At 34.1% G+C, this 21,287-nt stretch overlaps 1 protein-coding gene across 3 annotated transcripts in view; it reads right to left on the minus strand.

The window, feature by feature from the left end:
- The window catches only part of Grid2 (glutamate ionotropic receptor delta type subunit 2), a 1,419,378-nt gene that overhangs the window by 346,911 nt on the left and 1,051,180 nt on the right, over window positions 1–21,287 (minus strand). For all 3 annotated transcript variants that reach the window (XM_076864706.2, XM_076864707.2, XM_076864705.2), the window contains one exon: window positions 15,734–15,931. In XM_076864706.2, the coding sequence (XP_076720821.1) occupies window positions 15,734–15,931 (198 nt within the window). The remainder of the gene's footprint in view (window positions 1–15,733; window positions 15,932–21,287) is intronic.

Consider the following 21,287-nt stretch of genomic DNA (forward strand, 5'->3'; position numbering starts at 1 on the left):
TCATATGTGACCACTGTTTCAAAATTGATGCAAGTCCTTTTAGACTCTTTTCTATTTTTACATGTACATTAAGTATATGTGTTGTGTTGCACACTCACACATGTATACACATAGACAAGCACATGCACATATGTATATATATTTACCCATAAATCTGATCACACATAATATAATATAACATAATATCTTGGAGACAACACACACATAAACACAGACCCACTCAGTTTTTCTAAACACTACACAGAATTTTGAGCTAAAATTCTTCTTGTCACCTTTGTATTTTCAGCACATAGAAAGATAACACATAAAAAGATTTTCAATGAATGTTGATTATGAAGGCACTCTGATTAATTTAATCATTTTACCCTTGAAGAATTTGTAGAATAATTTCCTTTTTTCATACCTATTATAATCAATAGTGTTTTCGGTCATGCCATTTAGAATATATTCAATAGAAATGTGTTTCTTGGGTCTTGACACACTGGTATTTCTAGAAATTAATATTTTTCCATTATTTCCACAGATTTTTTATCTCTAGCACCATAAGAGTAAGAAAAAGTATAATTAATTTAATTTTTCCTCCTATTATTCTTAGTATTATCTCTGAGATTCTTCCCCCAAACTACATGCCATCCATTCTTCCCTATCTCTCTTCACCAGGCCACCATGCCAATTCACATACTGATCGGATTTAAAGTCCTTCTGGAAATAATTTATCTTATGGTCTCCATACCAGCTTCACTGTTCCAACCTAAATACATGTGGAAAATAGAATAGAATACAGTGGAAAATACATATGCTATGGTTTAGATCTGGAATATTCTCCACAATTTCATGTTGAAACTGTGTCCCAGTTCAACAAGGTACAGAAGTGAGTTTCTTAGGCAATGAATGGATTCCAAGGGCACTGACCTCATCAGTGGATGCATTTACTGGTAGTTGAATGGACTTACTGGAGGTGGGACATACTGGAGGAAGCAAGTCACTGAACACATGCTCTAAAAGGGAATATCTTCTCCCTGGCTCCTTCTTCTCTTTCCCCTTCCTGGCTGCCATGAGCTGAGTAGCTTTCTGTACCATGCTCTTCTGCCATAATGTTCTTCTTTACCTCAGGCACAGAGCAATGGAACTGACAATCAGGGACTGAAGTCTCTGAATCTCTTGAGTGACAAATAAACTTTTCCTTGTTTAAGTTGCTTTTCTTAGTTATTTAGTGCACTGATAAAAGACTAATACAATATATTTGCCTTTTTATGAGTTTTCACCTAAGTTGATGTTATTTCTCCCTTGAAATTTATAGTTATCCTTCTGTCCTCTGTTCTTCTATATCTATCATATGTACTTATTCAATAGTATCTTTTTATCTTCTTAATTTAAATACAATTTCTCAAAGCAGGTGCCTTATTTGCATAGTCTCCTTTCTCCCTCAATATTTCTTTACTGCTTTATCCCCAAAATATTTCCAAAAAGGGTCTGCCAACTAGTTCTTTGCTATTTGGTAGAAACAGGTGTTTTTATATAATCTGTAATTTTCACCAATAAAAAAAGGAAATAGAATCCAGGTTGTATACAGTCTCATAAAGTCTCTCCCATTGGGACAAGGTCATTGACTATGATTTTTTTCCAGGTCAAACTATGATCCAGGTTCTTTGCCTTTAATAGCTTGGGTTCTAAAGATTTAAGTTCACATATGTGGGATGCATCTCCATACATGGTGGTCATATCACAACCCCGCATGAGAGGTATCACTACCCTCCTGTTATGGTATAGATAGGAGGTATTCCCCAAAACTCCATGTGTGAGACAATACAAGTTTATAGGTTAAAAGACTGGGTTATGAAAATCTTGAATTAATCAGTATGTTGATCTACATCCACCTGAATGGATTAACTGGGTGGCAAATGTAGGCAGGTACAGTGTACCTAAAAGAGGTAGGTCACCCCAGTATGTGTGTCTATGGGGCTTATATTTTGTCCTTGTTGAATGGATCTCTCTCTCTCTCTCTCTCTCTCTCTCTCTCTCTCTCTCTCTCTCTCTCTCTCTCTGCTTCCTGATGGCTGTGTCCTAAGCTTTTTTCTTCCAGAACACTCTTCTGCACTGATGCTCTACCTCACCTTGGGCACAGAGCCATGGAGTTGGCTGTCCATGAATTGTGACCTCTAAAACTGTGAGTGCCAAATAAACCTTTCCTCTTCTAAAATTGTTCTTGTCGAATATTTTGGTGAAAAATAAAAACTAAAACACTTCCTGTACTGAGTACAAAGCTGAGACTCAGAGAAGGTAAATAGCTTGGCTGATGTTGGTAGTGAACAAATAGTGGAGTTAGCCATGTCCTACATACTATGCTTAGAAAATTGCTAAACTGTTTTTGCTTTTATGGTTTCTGTTTAACCTGTTTCTCTTATTTCCCCAATATTTATTCATTGCTTTATTTTTCCCTTTTAGCATTTATGTGCATTTAATCATTATACTTATTTTTCTGACTTCTGATTTATCTCTAAGCAATGCTGATACTGAGGAAATGGGAGAGTGTATAGACATGGTGAATGCACATGTGCATGAACAAACATATATAAGGGATCACAGGCAATTGCAAGAATTTAAGTGATAGAAAATATTTGAAGGGTTATAGGGAGAGTGTGAAATTATTTGTCATTTTAAAAGATTCCCTTTGGTTGTACTATTGAAATTAGATTGTGGGACAAACGGCAATAGCATGGTGAGTGGCTAATGTGGTAACCCCACAAAAAGAAATGCTTGTACCAGTTAGTAATGGTGGCATGGTGAGAAGTGATCATATTTATAGTATATTCCAGGCTTATAACCAGACAAATTTGGCATACATGCCCATGTATGAGGCATGACAAACAGAAGATATTATCAAATATAACTCAAGAATTTGGGATCAGATAACTTGAGGACTGGAGTTGCCAGTAGTACCTCAACCAGGGAAGGTTGTGGCTAGACCAAGTTGGAGAAATGGATGAAACTAGGATAGGGTTTGGAACATGTAATATTTGAAGTACTCCTTAGACATTTACGAGGGAATACATGGTAATAAGAAATATCATTGTATAGTTCAAATGATAGATCTGGACTGAAGAAACACATTTGGAAATAGTCTAATTGCAGACAATTAAATCCATGAGACTGCAGCAGTTCACTGGAAATCCAAGTATAGAAAGAAAGGGTTGGATTTGTACTAGAGCCCCCCCCCCTTCTCTTTTCTGTCTCCTCTTCCATATTTAGCTCTCTAGCTCTTAAGAACAAGAACTCTATGTCCTATATTTTCTGCATTCCCTACAATTCCATCTACACATTAGGCTACAACAAATATATGTTGAATGCGAAATAAGAAGCAATCACCCAGATATTTGTACATTGTAGTAGTTCAGGCACTATTCTGTCTCATTAGAGCAGACTTAAAAATAACATAAGTTTTACGATTCTCAAGAGAAAATGCTCTATATTTGAAGAAACAGATCATCAGAAAAGGTTTTTCTGTTGGTTAGAAATTTTTTCTACTTTTTGAGAGGCCATCCCCAGGCTATTTGTGGATAGAACATGTAGAAGCAATCTTTGCCTAAAATGCTCCAACTGCAAACCTACATTTCAGAACAATGCAAACAAAAGCTAAGGACCAGAATTGAGTGGATCTTTACTCTAATTAGAGTAAAATTGTCAATCATTCTAGAATTTGCTTAAGATCACTGTTATAGTTGTTTGTGAAGCCCCACAGGGGTAGGGAAATGTAAGTTCTCATAAATGAGAAGAGAACGAGCTCCTATACAATTTATCTCTATGAGAATAGAATCAATTCTTGTTGTTCTAGTGATTCTGAGCAGTATTACATGAAATATAAAATGTATGAGTTGTACTCAGAATCCCTTGACCAGGTATCAGGAGCCTCTGCAATCCGCCTGCAGACAACTGCTTTCCTAACATATTAAGCCTTGTTAGGTCTCAATTGTTTCTTCATTAGTAGCCAGGGAAATCTTTACTTACTTTAAAGTCTGCCATTATAAAATTATCAATTACCAGAGAGAAAACTTAGAATCATTAAGACCTGAAACAATGAAAATCTGAAGTATCCAAGGAAGGCAAGAGAAAATCATAATTATCTTTCAAAGTATTGCTCTACTTCCAAATACTCAATGTGAGCATTGGAATATTAGTTTTATTTTTTTAAAGAGTTCTTCAAAAGGGGGTTGTACATGAACTGCTAAAATATTCTTTTAAAATATTCCTTTAAGTGGATTCTTAAATGTTTCATATGTGGTTTTGATATCATACTAAAGGATATTTCTATTTCTCTTCAATATTAGATTAGCTGTTTATTTAGTAAAGTACTCAACATTCCAAAGCATGGGGGAATAAAAGGGGTATGTTATCTATTACATAAACTACATTGCTAAGCTACAATACAATTCCTTTTTTCTCATCTTTTACTTGGAACAATATTTACCTGTATTTTTAATTTCAAGACTAACCTAGACCCTTATTTTATGGAATTTGCATTCTAAATAAAAATGACTAAGCAATATCAATGCAGTACCTTACAATTATACCCATAGAATCATATACAATTTTATGGAGGAAACATTCTTTTAAATATATTTATAATATCCCACCCAGATCTGCTCTCTCGTTTGTTTGGAAGTTATCTTATTCATTAAATTTCCCCCAAAACCATGGCCTGAGATAAATGAAAATCTAGGTAAGAGATGGCATTTCAATAGCCAATAGTGGATTTCAGGATTTATATATCCTCCAGTTATGAATTTTTTTTCATCATTGCTCCAGTCTTTATATCACCTCAGCTTTGACAGATGCAGTGGTCTGTTAATTTATAAACCTATAACCCACCGAATCATTTTAATTCTACGTACATTTTCCTGAAATTGTGTTTGTCCTTGCATATAAGTTCTCCTTAAACCTCAGAGCCATTCCTAGACAGAGTCATTCCCTTTGGCAAATATTCACTGTCTGTTCTTCAGCTTTGATTCAAGACTTATTATTCACCACTTATCTGCACTTGCCATCTATTAGACCAAGTACTTAATGATTCAAGTCCTTTATCTGATTGAATTGCTCCTTGCTGTTTGCAATGTCTGCCAATTAAATATCACCTGCAAATTTAGAAAATTGCTCCTACAACCATTCACTAAGTCATTTGCATCTACATAATTTATTTCCTTCCACAGATCTCTCTTTATCCATTTCCTTCATCAGTGTTAAATCTTTCCTTATCAACAACAAATGTTTGGGGGCATTTTTTTTCTCCTTACAAGCATACAGCCTGTGTATCTTGCACATCTACACTTCAGCTCCAGCCTACATGTGTATCCACCAGATTAATTCTGATTACTCACCATTCAGATAGGCAAACATCTTTTTATGACCACCTGTACTTTTTGAGTTTCCTGTCTGACCTACAGCTGCTATACGACGGGAAATGCAATCAGTTCCTTAATACTTCCTTACTATAATTTGGGAATTGAAATCTTAGTCACTATCCAATTTAAATCTGTAAGGGCTCCTTCTCTGTTTCTATATCTATCTATCTATTTATCTATCTGCATATATATATATATATATATATATATATATATATATATATATATATATCATATTTCTTTCCTTTTAAATAATTTATCTATTTGCAAAGCTACTAATCATTTTACAAGGTTGGTAAGCATTTATCAGTAGGTAGTCATTAGCAAATGTGTTATGGAGGAGGGGTTTGTCTTTGCTGAGTGAAGTGTTATTGGTGGATACAGATATTTTCAGGCTGGTATGCAGTACTGGAAATACAGAATGAAAATAGGTAAAGATTTGTGAGCATGCATGCATAAAGAGAGAGAGAGAGAGAGAGAGAGAGAGAGAGAGAGAGAGAGAGAGAGAGATCATGAGGAGCATTTGATGGTCTTGAGGCACCCAGCTGCAGACTGCTCTAATTCTGCAAGCACATGACTCCTCATACATGTCTTTCTCCTGATCTGTGTTGGGGCTGGCTCACCCTCCATGAGGAAGCCGCTGATCTTTGTGCTGGCTACTTCTTCTTCCTTATCTAGACATTGTGAATTATGGCATTCCTGCCACCCCCAACTTGACTCCCCAGGAAATGGAGAATGAGAATGGTAGAAGCTGGTATGTGACTTTCCCACCTGACTTCATGGGAGGAAGACCCCTTCTTCCCAAGTGCTGCTATGGATGCAAAAGGGCAAAGCACATGTCAGGCTCTCTGAACTCTCAAAGTTAACTTTCTCTTTTATCTATTTTTTGTTATTTCTCTTTTAAATGAAAATAATAATACTCATTCTCTTTGCCCACGCTCATGTGGAATAATTTAAGACATTAAATAACCATCATGTGCATGACATTCATATTAATCAAACACTTCCAATTAAGCTTTTATAATGAAGGTGAGGGAAATATCATATTTTGTAAGCTTTGTTTTTTACATTTCTTTTCAGTCATTTAGACATTTTTTTGTGTGGGTTCCAAGATGTACATTTAATAATTATTCCTAGGCAATTCCATTAGCATGTTTGGTATGATAAAATCAAAATTTCTATAGCCAAATTCTCTATCTCTGTTTCCCTTTCCAACCTGCTTTTCCTTCTATAGCCCCTCTTTCTGTCACCACATGTCTTTCTGCTCATTTTGCTCTGCTAAATTTCTCACCAAGTCTCAGCACCTCCTTTATCTTCCCCTCTGAGTTATCAAGTTCTATTAATTACATCTGAGCATATCGATTGTTTTCTCAAGATTATTCTTTTTATTAATCTCCTATTGTTGTTGTTTTAGTTTAGACAATTCTTTCTTCCTCTCTGGATTGCTGAAAAAGCCATTTGTCTTTTCCTTTTATCACTCTGATGAATTCTCAGGCCTACCTCAGCTCTCTTTTTAAAACATAAATTAAATCACATTTTCTCTTATGTAAAAACCTTTTATAATTTTCACTGGCTAAATGATGAAGTTTAAACTCCTTAGCACGGCAGACCTGCTTTTATAATTATCCCTATTGTTGCCTCTCATACTCCTACTCATCTTTGAGACCTAGCTCAAGTTTTTCTTCTTCAGTGAAATCTTTACAACACCCCAGGCAGAAGTTGCTATTCGGCCCTGAGTTGCCATGGTACCCTGTATGCATTATCCCATGGCATTTGTCACACTGAGTTTTAATTATTTATTTACACATTTGTTTTCCATGTACACTATGAGATCTTCTAAGGCAGGAACAATACCTTCTATTTTTTTTTTTTTTTGTATCTATGATGCGAGGCACAGTACCCAGAATATAACATGCATTCAAAAATGCGTGGGGATGAATGGATGAATATAGGGAATTCTGCTGTGTACTTGGCACACAAAGTAAACACAACCTCAGCCTTCTGTTTCACAAAAGAGGAGCTAAATAAAAAGGGGCTATGTAAAAAATACATGTGTTGTATGTGTGTGTGCATGTGTGTGTGTGTGTACATATGAAGAGAGAGAAACATTATATATAGCACATGCATAAACATATTTTCTATGGTTCAAATGGGTGGTTTGAAAAGATGTGGAATAACTGTTCTCAGTAGACAGGATTATCAAGTGATAGGAGTGATTTGATTTGAAAGCCATATAGGATGAAATGTGAGTTTTGCTGGGGATGAACATTTGGGGAGGTAAGCCAGGGCAGCCTGGGCAGACTGAGGTTGAACGGGCTGTATATGAAGAGTGGTAAAGTGTAGGATGAATGTAGAAGTTTTCATTGTTTTTTAGAAAAGGGAAAGAATGAACAGTATTTCTAGAAAGAAGTGAGATTTTTGAGAAGTTTAGAGATGCAAATCATCTATGTCACATCCCAAATTCTTCTCCATATAATCTAATTTTTTGTCTGCTATTCATTACCATATCCCAACTCCATCTGAACCTTCTTCAAGTGTGAAGGTCTTAAAAATACTTGGGCTAACCTATTTCTGAGTATTATTGTTTTCACTGGCATATAACTTGGTTTATTAAAATGCTTTTTGGGCACTAACTTTAGAACTCTGTTCCCCTCTGTAACTGGTAAAAGGTTTAAGAAAACACTTGGACTCTGAAGCCACACTGTCTAGATTTGAATCACAAACTCCCTACAACTTGTCTATAACCAGGGGCAAGTTATTCCACCTTTCTGATATGTTTCACGATATGCAACATTTGGATCACAGCAGTGATACCCCACAGAATTGTTGTGAGTACTGAAGAATAAGTAAACATGAAGTACAAAAGATGGTGTCAGCGCTGGTAAGCTCTGTATAAGTGCTAGTTATTATTGTTTGGTTAGTTTTAAACTATGTTTTCGAATTCCTTGTAGGTACTATGTTAAATTGACTGAAATATGGGCATCTAATTCTAGTAATGTTCTATTTTTATGATGGAATATAGAACCAAAAATCACTCTATGTATAACAGAGTTGTACCTTTTAAAAAAACACTAACCAATTATATTTCAAGTACTTATTTTTAAAATGTTGTACTGTGTTACAATGGATGCCTTTTCCATCTGTGTTGCCTATCAGTTTTTTCTTTTGAAACTCTAAGTTCATATCTTTTATCTTTACCTACTGGAATCTTTGTACTTTCGTATGGGTTTTATGACTGCTTTGTGGAGCAGTACAAAAGTGACATCAACAATCCATCATTATGCTTTTGCAAATATTTTGCAGCATTTTGTTTCTAATTTAACTTATTAAGCTTATAATATTTTTTCAATTTAATGATGATTAAATGTTTGTACATGTAATCATTGATAATTTCTTTATAACTATTTAATTATTTTCGTGCCTCTGAGGATATTGTTTTGCTTAGTTATTATTCATTTCCCCCTTCCTCTAAGGACATCCTGCTTTTCCTTGGGGAAATTTCTCCTTGGGGAGTACTTCCTATGCTTACTCCAAGTGTTCTGCATGAAGCCACCACTCCTTCCTTCAGTGCTGGAGTGGGCTCTTGGCGCCCTGACACTGGGGACACTGCTTCCTCTTGGAAACAGAAGTATGCAGTCAGAGCCAGTGTGTACTCAAGCTGAGGCTCCAAGTTGGCACTGTTGGTAAAAGAGAACTGATGTTTATATTGGTATAGATAAGAGGCTGAAATGTAGGCCTGGAGCTGCTGAAAGTCAACTTACTGCCAAGAAAGGAAAGCCTGCCTGAAAATTGGAGCAACCACAAGGAAAACTGAGCTAAGAGATGGAGAGAGCAATACCAAGAGTAACGAAATGAATCTGGGTCTCATCCCTGGGCAGTTGAATTTTGTGAGCCATTAAATTTTCTTTTCACTTCAACTGGATTGTCTTTTGCAACCAAAGACACCTAATTAATATTACTTAGAAAATATGGTGAGGTTATTTTTAAGATGAGAATACCATTTTCAAGCAGTGAGAAGGATCAAGGACTGTGAAGGAAATTGAAAATAGAGGGGAAAGTGGGATAAAGAAAGGCAGAGGGGCAATTCAAATTTCATCTATATACTGATTAGCCTTAAATTTTACAAGTCCATTCCAGATCCCTTTCTTGAACTCTAGACTCATATATCAAATTTCTGTTTTCATTTTCTGTTTGGATAACTCCAAAGAGGTCTATTGATAGTTGTTAAAACAATGGTCTCCAGAATCAAACAACTTAAACTCAGATCCTAGTTCTTCCACTAAATAGCTGGGTGACCTTGAGCATGCTACTTAAAATCTCTATGTCTTGGATTTTTATCTATTTTATTAAATAATTATCTATTTTATTGAATCATTATGGGGATAATAACTAATTTATTGAATCACTGTGAGAACTTAAAGAGCTAAACCTATAAAGGACATGATTGTTATTATCTATGTCCAAAATAACTGTTTTGACTTCACACTATATATTCTCTACACCCAAATATTTCTTTCCTTAGTTTCCTTTATGACAGTAAATGAAACCATTCTCAATGCAGTTGTAGAAAAGTGAGATCGAACATGACAAGCTATACAAAAAAATGGGCTTAAAACTGAAGGAGCAAAAGGCCCCAAATTTAGCCTTGTAATAAAAATGAAACTTTTTTTTCATAAAGACAAACTTAGCAGGCTGTGGGAGTTTGGTTGATAGTAATGACTGCCTGAAAGATAATTATCTAATGTAGATCTTAAAATATTACTTAACTGCTATATATTATTTGATGTGGAAGTATTTTCTAGATACTAGAGTGTTATCAATAAACGAAACAAGAAACATCTTCTCAAATCAGCCTTACAATCTTTCAGGGAAAGTTGACTGATCAAGTAGGTAAACATAATAAAATCTTGATACATGTTATAAAAAACAACAAAACAGAAAAGAGGGGATAACCAACATAGAGATCAGAAGTTATTTTTTTTTGAATGGGGTGGACATGGAAGGCCTTTTCTGAAAACTGTTAAGCAGAAAGTAGAAGAAAAAAAATGAGGTGGAAGGAGGAATAACAGGGAAAGAACATTCCAGACATATGAAACTGAGAATTGCAAAGGTCAAGTTGAGTAGGAGGAAGAGAAAGGAAGACCACAAACTTGGAGCATGGTTAATAGGAGAGAGATAAAAGGGATCACCAAGGTAGTTGGTAGGACAGATTTAGTAGGTCATTTTAAGGATGAATTTACTGAGTGAAACGGGAAACCGTCAAATGCCTTTCACCAGAGGAGTGACTGTTACTCTGGCTGCTGTGTTAAAAAATATATTGAAGGAAGTCAAGAATGGAAAGAGGGAAAGCAACTGCACCTCCTTATCACTTCAACCCAGGGAAGGGACCACTATGGCTAGGGGCAAAGTAGCTAGTAGATTTTGTGTTAGATGTGAAAACAGGATGTCTTTTCTTACTGTTGTGGTTAAAAGCCTCAAGTTTAGAAGAGATCATTGGCTTGGGTATTTCTCTCACCTCCCCATCTAATCTATCAGCAAATCCTGACAGATAATTTCTAAATATATTCAAATATAAATGTTAAATTTATTATATTTTAAAACACAGACTCTGGGGGAAGATTTTACCACATCAGAAGATGAGATGAGATCTAGTTACTTTCTGTTACGGTTTGGATATGAGGTGTCCCCTCAAAGTTCCTGTGTTAATGAAGGAATATTTGAGGTAAAATGATTGGATCCTGAGAGCTGTGACCTAATTGGTCCATCCTAGTTGAACAGACTGACTGGGTGGCAACTGTAGGCAGATGGAGCATGGTTGGAGAAGGTAGGTCACTGCGGAAGCTCCCTAGAAGGGTCTGCCCTGTGATCCCTTCCCCTTTCTCCCTCTCTCCGATTCCATGTCCTAAGCACCTTTCCTCTGCCTTGACCGTCTGCCATGATGTACTGCCTCACCTTGGGCCCAGAGGAATGAACTCAGTCAACTATGGACTCAACCTCTGAACTGTGAGCCAAACTAAACTTTACCTCCTCTGACTTGTTCTTGTAATGTATTTGGTCACAGCAAGGAAAAGCTGACTAACACACCTTCCTTGCAGCATATTCTTGAGTTGATTTTCTTGGTTAATCTTAGCAATAGCTTCATTCCACACAGGTGGATACTGTGATTCAAAGATCTACTTAGACTCACATCGATAGTAGATGTATCACAGGTATCCATAGCTAATGTCTGTTTTATTCAAGGCTTTTTGTGTTGCCACTAAGGATAAGAGAATAAATGGAAGGATTTTGAAGTTAAAAAACAAGGAAACAAGGGACTAACGTTAGATGCTCTTAGTCTTTACATTAAACCATAAATTTTCAAAATGAGAAGCATGCCAGGGTTAAAAAATTGGACTTGACTTGAGATTTGGAAAGTATGGAAAATGTCTGGAATAGCCATTGTAGGATTTAAATAAAGGATCAAGATCTAATGAGTTAAAGAAAAAAAAAAAGTCAAAGTTCTGCTGACATTAGCCCCTAGGGTACTGAAGTGAATTTGGTCAAGTGTCATTATCTTCTATAGCAATAACCTATGAACCATGTACAGGATCACACAGAGTGGCAGTGGAGATGACCAGAGGAGGCACAGAAAGAGATCAAGAGCTGGTGGATGACTTGGGCAAAAATATACTTTTAGTTTGAATTTTTATGGAGTGAGACTTCACTTTCTTCATTTTTCTTAATATTCTAGAGACCTGGAGTTTTTGCCTGTTGTCTTAGATAGAGCAAGTCACCTGATTCTTTTTCATTATTGATGAAACTCCATGCATGTGATCTCCATTTTTATTTTGTCAATTACATATGCTTTCTGAGGTGAACTTGTCTAACTACCTCGACCAGAGATACTGCACCATAGTGTCTTCACTTGTTCTGAAAACTTAGACATCTGGTTAAATATTGGTCTTCATCCTAAAACTTAACCAACCTAAAAGATTTCTCTATCAAAGTAGATATTCCTCACAACAATCAGTTTGGGCCACTGTTTAAAAAATTATTTATAAGACAAGTTTTAGGTTTACAGGTTGAGCAGGAAGTACAAATAGTTTCTTCTATTATTGACATGCTACGTTAGTGTGGTTCCAACGTTATTGTGATGAACAAATATGAATACATTATTAACTAAAGTCAATATCTTACTGTTTCTATGGTTTTGGAAAATGCATAATGACAGTGATGTATCCACCATTACAGTATCAGTTTTACTGCCCTAAAAATCACCTGTGTTCTACATATTCTGCCCTCCTTAATGGGCCATTGTAAACTACTATTCTTTTTATATATTCTGATATTCTACTATGATCCTCAAGATCAAAGATAGTTGTTCTATATTTCAGTCTCTGGTTATCTCTTTCTAATCTACTGGCTCATTCACATTTTCATTTATATAATCTACTGGCTCAATCATATTTTCATTTATATTTTACTTATTTTTCAATCTGATTTTGATGATCTGATTAATTTTCCCAAATTTTTATCTCCCATTTTTTTTTTCCCTGAGATTCTCTCTCCCTGATTAAGGCCATGCTTCCTTGATCACTCTAGCAATTTTTTCATCTCACTAATTCTTTTGCCAAGTTCACCTACCATATCTCAGCTCTGATATGGAAGTTTTAATCTTCTTTGCTTCTCCACGTGGGCTCTCAATCTCAGCTGGAGAAAGTCACACCTTTGTGCTGACTAGCTGCAATGAAAATGCCAATCTTATACAAACCTCAGCTCGATCTTCAGCGCCACGGATCTATCCTTCATCCATTCTGCAGTCAGTCGAGTCCCTCAGTATCTATTTCAATCTCTCACTACTCTCCTGTAGACTCTTAGGTAATACCTGTTCCAATCACTGTCAAAACATTTCAACTCCTATTTTTTTATATCTTTATTTTATTTGTTTTATTTTTTTAATGTGGTGCTGTCAACACATTTCAACTCCTATTTTTTATACCTTTATTTTATTTGTTTTATTTTTTTTAATGTGGTGCTGGGGAATGAACCCAGTGCCTCACACGTGCTAGGCAAGTGCTCTACCATGAGTCACAACCCCAGCCCTCAACTCCTATTTTTATCAAGAAATTTGAAGTGATAAGATATGATCTTCCTCAGCCTCCCAATCATGACCTATAGATTAAAAAGACACATTCTCACCATACTTTTTAAGTATCAAGGAAACATCTTTACCTCATCAAAATTAATTCTCAATTTAATGCCCCCCCCCAATCTACTCTGGGATCTTTGTCCTTCATCTATTAAATTCCTTTTCTCAAATTATTTTTCTTTCTTTTCCTTCCTCATCTTATAATTACACTCAAGTCTCTGTGAGCTTAAAAACAAAACAAAACAACAACACCCTACCAAAATCAAAGATTGTTCTATTATCTTTGTCTCTCTTCCTCTCCTCTAAATTTTCTAAAAGAGCAATATATAGACAGGCCACTTTCACCTTTTCACTTCCAAGTTTGTACATAATCTTTTGCAGTTTGGCTTCTTCTCCCACCATTGTACCAAAACAGTGGTGGTTTAGGTCACAAAAACCAGGCAGGGACTGGAGGATGTTCAGTCCTTGAAAATATGACTGTACTAGGTGAGGTCTGCTTTTATATGGGTCATTCACTGTGGACCCATCTTAGCTCAGGTGATAGAGCTCTAGCAGAAAGTACTTTACTATCTAGTGCATCAGAGTGTGTGAGATGATGGAGTTTAAGGCAGTGAGAGTGGTCAGAGGAGCCCTCAGATCTGTGTATAAATCTCCCTTGAATCCATTTTTTTTGATACCTAAACTAAAAAAAAAAAAAAAATCCATTTTGACACCTAAACTAAACATGCAAATTGTGGGGGCTCCCTATAAAAAAAATCAGCAGAAAAGAATAGGAAGAAGTTTGTAAGAGACAAACAACAGATTCCAATTTTTGCCTATAACAGGGAGATACAGATTAAATGTTGAGTCAGTCCTTCATAGTAAAACAAAACAAAACAAAAAAAACAAACAAAAAAAAACCCTAAAAACAAAAACAAAAAACTTATACTCCAAATTTGATTATCTGGTAAGATTATCACTAAAAATTGCAGCTCAGTAAACACATATTAAGTCAATAAATATTGAGAATATGCCACCTACAGGACTGTACTTCAAGATGATCCAAAGAAAATTCTTGGCTTCAAGTTTAACGATAACAGAAGTTCAGATAAATAAAAGGAACAAAGAACCTTAGCATTAGTAGATAAGCAGTGAAATACTGATTTTTAATCTTTTTTACCTTTGAAAGATAACTAATTGCTTAAATCAAACCTTTATTTTTTGTGAAATTAATAAGGCATGCATATATAACTACAGTAGTACAAAGGTTAGGGTGGATATAAATGGAATTATATTGAGGAAAGCTCATTAATTTTTGAAATTTGAGGTGGTGTAATATTAGTTTTAGATAGAATGCTTTCACTTAAGAATGCATTCTGTAATCTGTAGACTAACCACAAATAAGAAAAATACAGAGATATAGGTCAAAAGGCAACCCAGACAATAAAATCAAATATTAAAGTAATTTCAATTTACATCCCTCTTCCGAAAAAGGTCAGGAAGAGAAGGAACAGAGGAAGAAATATATAAATGAAATAGTAAATTATAAATCTAAACCAAACTATTCAACAATGTATCATGAAGACACTGTACTTTTAAATGTATATGCATTAAATAAATATCAGAGCTTCAAAAATCGTAGCAAACACTGACAAAGCTAAAGAGATGTTGAAATATCTTTTTGAGAATTGAAAGAACAAGAGAAAATATAATTATAAATGAAACTTGTTTCATTACCCAAACTAAATATTTAGCCCTTCAGGGATCAGAATTCATTAATTCACTCACCCCTCCCTCCCTCTCTCTCTCTCCCTCCCACCCTCCCTTCCTTCCTTCTTTCTCTTTCTTTCTTCTGTTTCTCTGGTTCTTTCTTTCATTCTTTCTCTTTTAATAACATAGCCATTTTAAAAGACAACAATTGTATGAATTGTGCTTGAAAATTACATTGTGATTTTCATCATGTACTATATCTTGACAAAATGTTTAGAACATGAGTTGTCAAAGGTAAAGGCTTCATTTAAATTCTCTTTTATTATAGAAAATATTTTTAAATTTAGTTTCATTTTGTCACCTAATTTTATTTCCAAAAAGTTCATAAAATAGCATTTGGTGAGGTTTTAATATGACACCACAACCTAATGCCTTGTATTATACTTATTTTGAATGAAATTAAGGGTTCCAGGGGTTACAGTTGAATCTTTAGATATAAGACAAATAAATGAATTCTTACCTTAAAGACCAGCTCTCCTACCAAGCCATTCCATGTCCCATCTTCTTGTGGGCTTCCATACTTATGATCCGGTGCAACATAAATTTCATAGTTAAAACCCAGGTAGTTAGATAAGGCATCCAAAACATCAATGGAAAAGCCCTGGTATTTCTTCGGCTTACCCAAGACATTTTCAGAGACCATTACAAAAGGCTCTTCCTACATGGAAATAAAAGAAATTTTGATGTCAAGATTGCTCCCTAAAAGCAAAGACTAATTCTTTAAAGAACTTTGCTTACAAAGTCCAAAATCTGTTTTATGCTTTGAAATAATTAACTTAGTTTTATAGTTTATGCATTATTAATGAATCATATTATTGAAAAAGTTTTAATCACTTAATTTCTTATCATTTATTATTTAATAATTTCCATATCAAAAGTAGGATGAAAGTGACTGAAAAACTTCAAGAGCCATGAGTTTATTATCACCTTAGGATCTATCTAAAATTAATTAATAATACAACAGGATGCATTTACCATATTTATTACCATTTTTATTTATATTTGTTAAAGTACATAAAATTTTATTTTAACAGATATAATATAGAGATGTAACTGTGAAAAGATTGAATATTTTAAGTACCTATAAATTAGCCAAAAGGTATTCCACATCATATTTACTAAAGTTATTTGCTAAACAATTTTATAACTTTGATATAAACATACATTTTATTTGCAAAAATAATTTCTCTACTACTACTATAAGAAAAATCACTTACCTTTTTGGTATACTATCTAATTTGGTAAGTTTACCAGATTGATTTTTACTGCTACTTATATTATATATTTACATTTTTGTCATCTTGGAGGGAAGTACTGAGGATTGAACTCAGGGACACTGAACCACTGAACCACATCCCCAGTCCTATTTTGTATTTTATTTAGAAACGGAGTCTACTGAGTTGCTCAGCATGCTTTTGCTGAGCCTGGCTTTGAATGTCTGACTCTCCTGCCAAAGCCTCCAAAGCACCTGGGATTACAGGTGTGCACCACTGCCTTGCCTGAATTAGTTATTGTAATGTAACTAGTTATTGAGGTATCCTTTTTTGTCTTTTAAACTCTAACAAATAGTTCAATGTCATTTTAGAGCACTTAACGTTACTAGGGCAAAATTGGGATGAAAAGACAGAATTAAATAATCTATTCTTTACTTTGCTAAACTTGTCCAGAAATATTTCAGCAATAGTAATATTTATAATAACCATTCATAGTACATAGAGTCCATCCAGCCCTCTGGGCAGGCTAAAATCTTTCTTTGGGTTTAAGCCAGAAAACCCAAAGATTTTCTTTTTGAATAATTTTCCTTTAGGGATACACAAAATAGCCTTTATTGAGATGCAAAGCAGTATTTTGCTTTTGGCTTTTACTCAAAGACACTAAGTAAATGCCTAATAAAATCACTGCACCTGTTGCAAAAATATTGTCCAGAATAATGCTCAGTTTTTTTGCCCTAAAATTCACCATGGACTAATTGATCAGGATCACAGAATTTCATTTTGCTGCAGTAATGCTTTTTTTTTTTTTAAAAAAAAAAAGGATGAAAATAATGTAACTAGTTATTGAGGTATCCTTTTTTAAAAAATTTTATTGCTTAGGTAATTTTAGAATAAAATGAATCAGTAAATGGATGGTTCAAAAGGGTAGATTACTACCAATTGTTCCCCGTTAGTGAGTTTCTTCTTTTATCACAATTGTTTTTTTCCTTTTTAGACTACTAAGAATAAGGACAACCTGTAATCCTAATTCAGGCAAGGCAGTTCCATGTGACTAATTCCTGCCAAAACAATGTAAGCAGGGTGGTTTCTACAACATGTTTTTCTGTCCTTCCTACTATTTGAACATACGATGCCTGGTGCCCTGGTAACTATCAGAGACCATATATCACAGACAAACAAGACAGAAATCCATGTCTCTGACACTTGAAATTGCAAACCACCCTGGCCCAGCAGATCCTCTCTAGAGTTCTACAATATATGGGGGGAAAAATCAAGAAATTCAAATTTTTTTTTGGTTAAACTACTAATTTTTTTCCTGTTATAGTACTATTTGATGCTAATGAATATTGATAGATTATTAAATCAGTAGGTTAGAGATGTTGAGAATGAAATAGAAATTTCTATTAGTATTAATTTAAATATAAATGGCATACATGAGTAAAATTTCATTTCAATTCTTTCATGTCAATGTATAAAATAAAACATATCTTGATGATTATAAATTATTTATATATTTTAAAGTATGTAATAAAATTTCCAGACAATTGATAGAATTTGCTGCTTTTGATTATTTAGACAAAACATACTACGGCAATGACTATTAAGCATTGTGCAAATAATCCTAAGTGGGTCCTAAGGTCATTAGAATCAGAGTAGATTAAAGAAATTAAGATCAAATTCAGGGAGTATGTAAATATGACCAGGAAGTTCTGTAATTAATACGATCTTAGATGCCTGTATCATGTAATAAATGATGTAACAGAAAGCATGTACTTCTTCATATGCAACCCATTGATGTCTACATTATGAACATCATCAATTGGCAAACAAAACCAATTGAATGAACATTCATGGAGAATCTTATTGGGTTGACCATTCTATCAACAATTTGGGGTCATAAGCATTCTCTATTTTTAAGCACCTTCAAACAGATCTCTTAAGTTGAGCAATAATTTAATCACCAAGAAACTCAATAAACTCCTTGAGGTAAATGATACTTAAAAAACTAAGCCATTAACTACATTGTGTAAGTAAGTGATAAGTGTGCCAAGAATAATATACCAATGTATACTTTTATATAAACTACTAATGGTTCATTTTCATTTTTGATTATATCTCTTTTGAGCAATTGTTCAATATACTAAATTGATACATTTCCTTAGTGTGCTAAGTTTCTTCCTAGAAATGACTTTAATTTTGATTTTATAAATCCAGAGATAAGCAGATCCCTTTCTCAGATCTGTTGTTAAAATCTGCTCATGGCAATGTCAACTAGGATTGATTAAAGGTACAGAATAGAAATGGTTATACTAAAGGTTCTTTTAAAGAGAGCTGATGAATTATCGATGGACATGCCTTTTAAATTTTATGCTCCAAATAAACCTTTATTCTATCCTCTCATTTGTCACCTGGATCAATATTATTTTTAAAGATTTATTTTTAAGGTGCATTACAGATTTAGATCACTCTTTGTAAATTCTAACTCAGGTCTGTTGTTCTCTACAAGGATGCACAGCCAATATATTGGACAGGTAAACCTAACAACAGAAATTAGATTAAAGCTCTGGGAACAATAATAGAAGAGAAACTTCTTTCTTCTGTGGTAATACTTAGCTTGGTTTAATCAGTTTTATATACACTTTTATATATGCACTTACTTCCAAAATTTATTTACTCATTGACTTATCCATATAACATCCATTAAGCAGTCACTGCATCAAAGAATTATGCTCAGTAGAGTTAGAAAGATGGTAAAAAGGCATGGGCACCACTTTCAAAATGACACACAATGTACTAAAAAATATAAAGCAAAACAAAAACAACATACATCATAATGGGTACCTTGAGATCAAGGAAGAAGGACAAAGGGAACTAAAAAAAAGAAGAAAGAAAGAAAGAAATATGATTTGGGTATTACCAGCCATGCACTTTCTTGCTAAATAAGAAAACTTAGGAACAGAAAGTTTCAACTCAAAGTCACAAATAAGTTACAGAAAAAGAAGTCATCAAAATTTGTTTTACTCTAAAGACATCTCTCTAAATTCCAGTTTCCACCCAATCCTTTGGATTAAAAACTAAGATTGCATAATTTGTCTCTAATTTTAATGTCTTAACTTTCAATTTTAATTGTCTTAAAATTTCAATTTAAGTTAGTATAACATTCATAGAGACTCCATATGTCTGTCAGGAAAAAAATGAAAACACCACAATCCCCTTTGGAGGAAAGTATCTTCATTTTAGATTTCACATTATTACTTCAAATAATGTCTGAATAAATTGTTTTAGAAAAAATCAAAGGCATTAGGTAAAAGGAAATAATACTTCAGATATTAGAAGTAGCAGACAGATGACAGAAATAGATTTCAAGAATTCAGATATTAGAAATTTTGACTGCTATTATAAATACTGTGCCTATTGAAAAAAGTATATATAAAAGAAATGCATATATTTTTTAATTGGCAGAAACTGAAAACTACATCATTATAGAGTTGAAAAACAACCAATCATCAATTCGAGAATTAAAGTTGGAGTGAGATGGAGATCATTCCCCTAGGTACATGTATGACTGCACATATGGTGCGACTCTATATCATATACGACCAGAGAAATGAAAAGCTGTGCTCCATTTGTGTACAATGAACCAAAATACATTCTGCTGTCATTTATAACTAATTAGAAAAAAAATAAAAATGAAAAGAAATTCAAGAATTAGAAAATATAATGACAAAAGGTAAGAAATTAATGATTAAGTTTACTAGAAACAGATGAAGAATGAATTAATGAATTGCAATAGGTCAAGATTAATACCTAGAGTACAACAAGAACAAATGAAAAGATGGAAACCCCCAAAGAAAGAATGGAGGAAATGGTGACCAGAAGGCTATGGACTCAGATGGTGAAGATGGTGCAGATCATTATCCTGCACAGGTCATCAAGCCCAAAGAAGTCAGCATCAGAGTTGGAAGTCAAGTTGGAACTGCAAGTAGACTTCTCTATGAGGAGCAACAAGAACTGAACATCTGGGTTTTAGGGCGAGAAGTTATTCTTGATCACTCAGGGTCCTTGGGAGGTTTCAATGATGTTTATTCATACATAAATAGATGATAAAGTGCAAAAAAAAAAAAAAAGAAAAAGAAAAGAAACAAGAATAGAGGAGAAACAAGGAGAAATGATTTGATGATTTCAAGTATGGTCATACATATGAAGAAATTAGAGCTATCATTCATTTCTGATGGGCATGTAAATTGGTACGATCATTTTGGAAAACATTCTGACATATCTAGTAGCACAGAAAGATACTTATGGACAAATTAAGATTGCCTTTTTTGAGTGATACATAAATATTTATCTAGTATGAAAATATGCATAATTATGTTCTGAAAATTCCACTGATTGGTTGGGCACAATAGAGAATATTGAGCACCAAAACATTTGTCCAAGAATGTTGACAGCAGCATTGTTTGTAATAGCCCAAATATGGATATAACATAAAAGTCCAAATTGTCCATCAGCATGAAAAAGATAAATTCGTTGTTGTACATGGATGCAAGGGAATACTAAAATTGACTAGACTAGAACTATACATGAGCATCAATAAATTTTTAAAAGAATGACTTTTTTAAAAAAAGTCATTTAAAAAAAATCAATATCCCCCAAGCCACAATTTGATTTCAAGTATGTAACATACAAAAGCAGGTAAAAATTACAATAGAATTCGAAGCTTCATAGTGGGGACACAATAAAGAAAATCAAGGCCAGGACTACTCTGAGTAGTTAGCTCTAGGATGCTGAGGAAGGTCT

Source organism: Callospermophilus lateralis, chromosome 8, assembly GCF_048772815.1.
Source record: "Callospermophilus lateralis isolate mCalLat2 chromosome 8, mCalLat2.hap1, whole genome shotgun sequence".
Lineage (NCBI taxonomy): Eukaryota > Metazoa > Chordata > Mammalia > Rodentia > Sciuridae > Callospermophilus > Callospermophilus lateralis.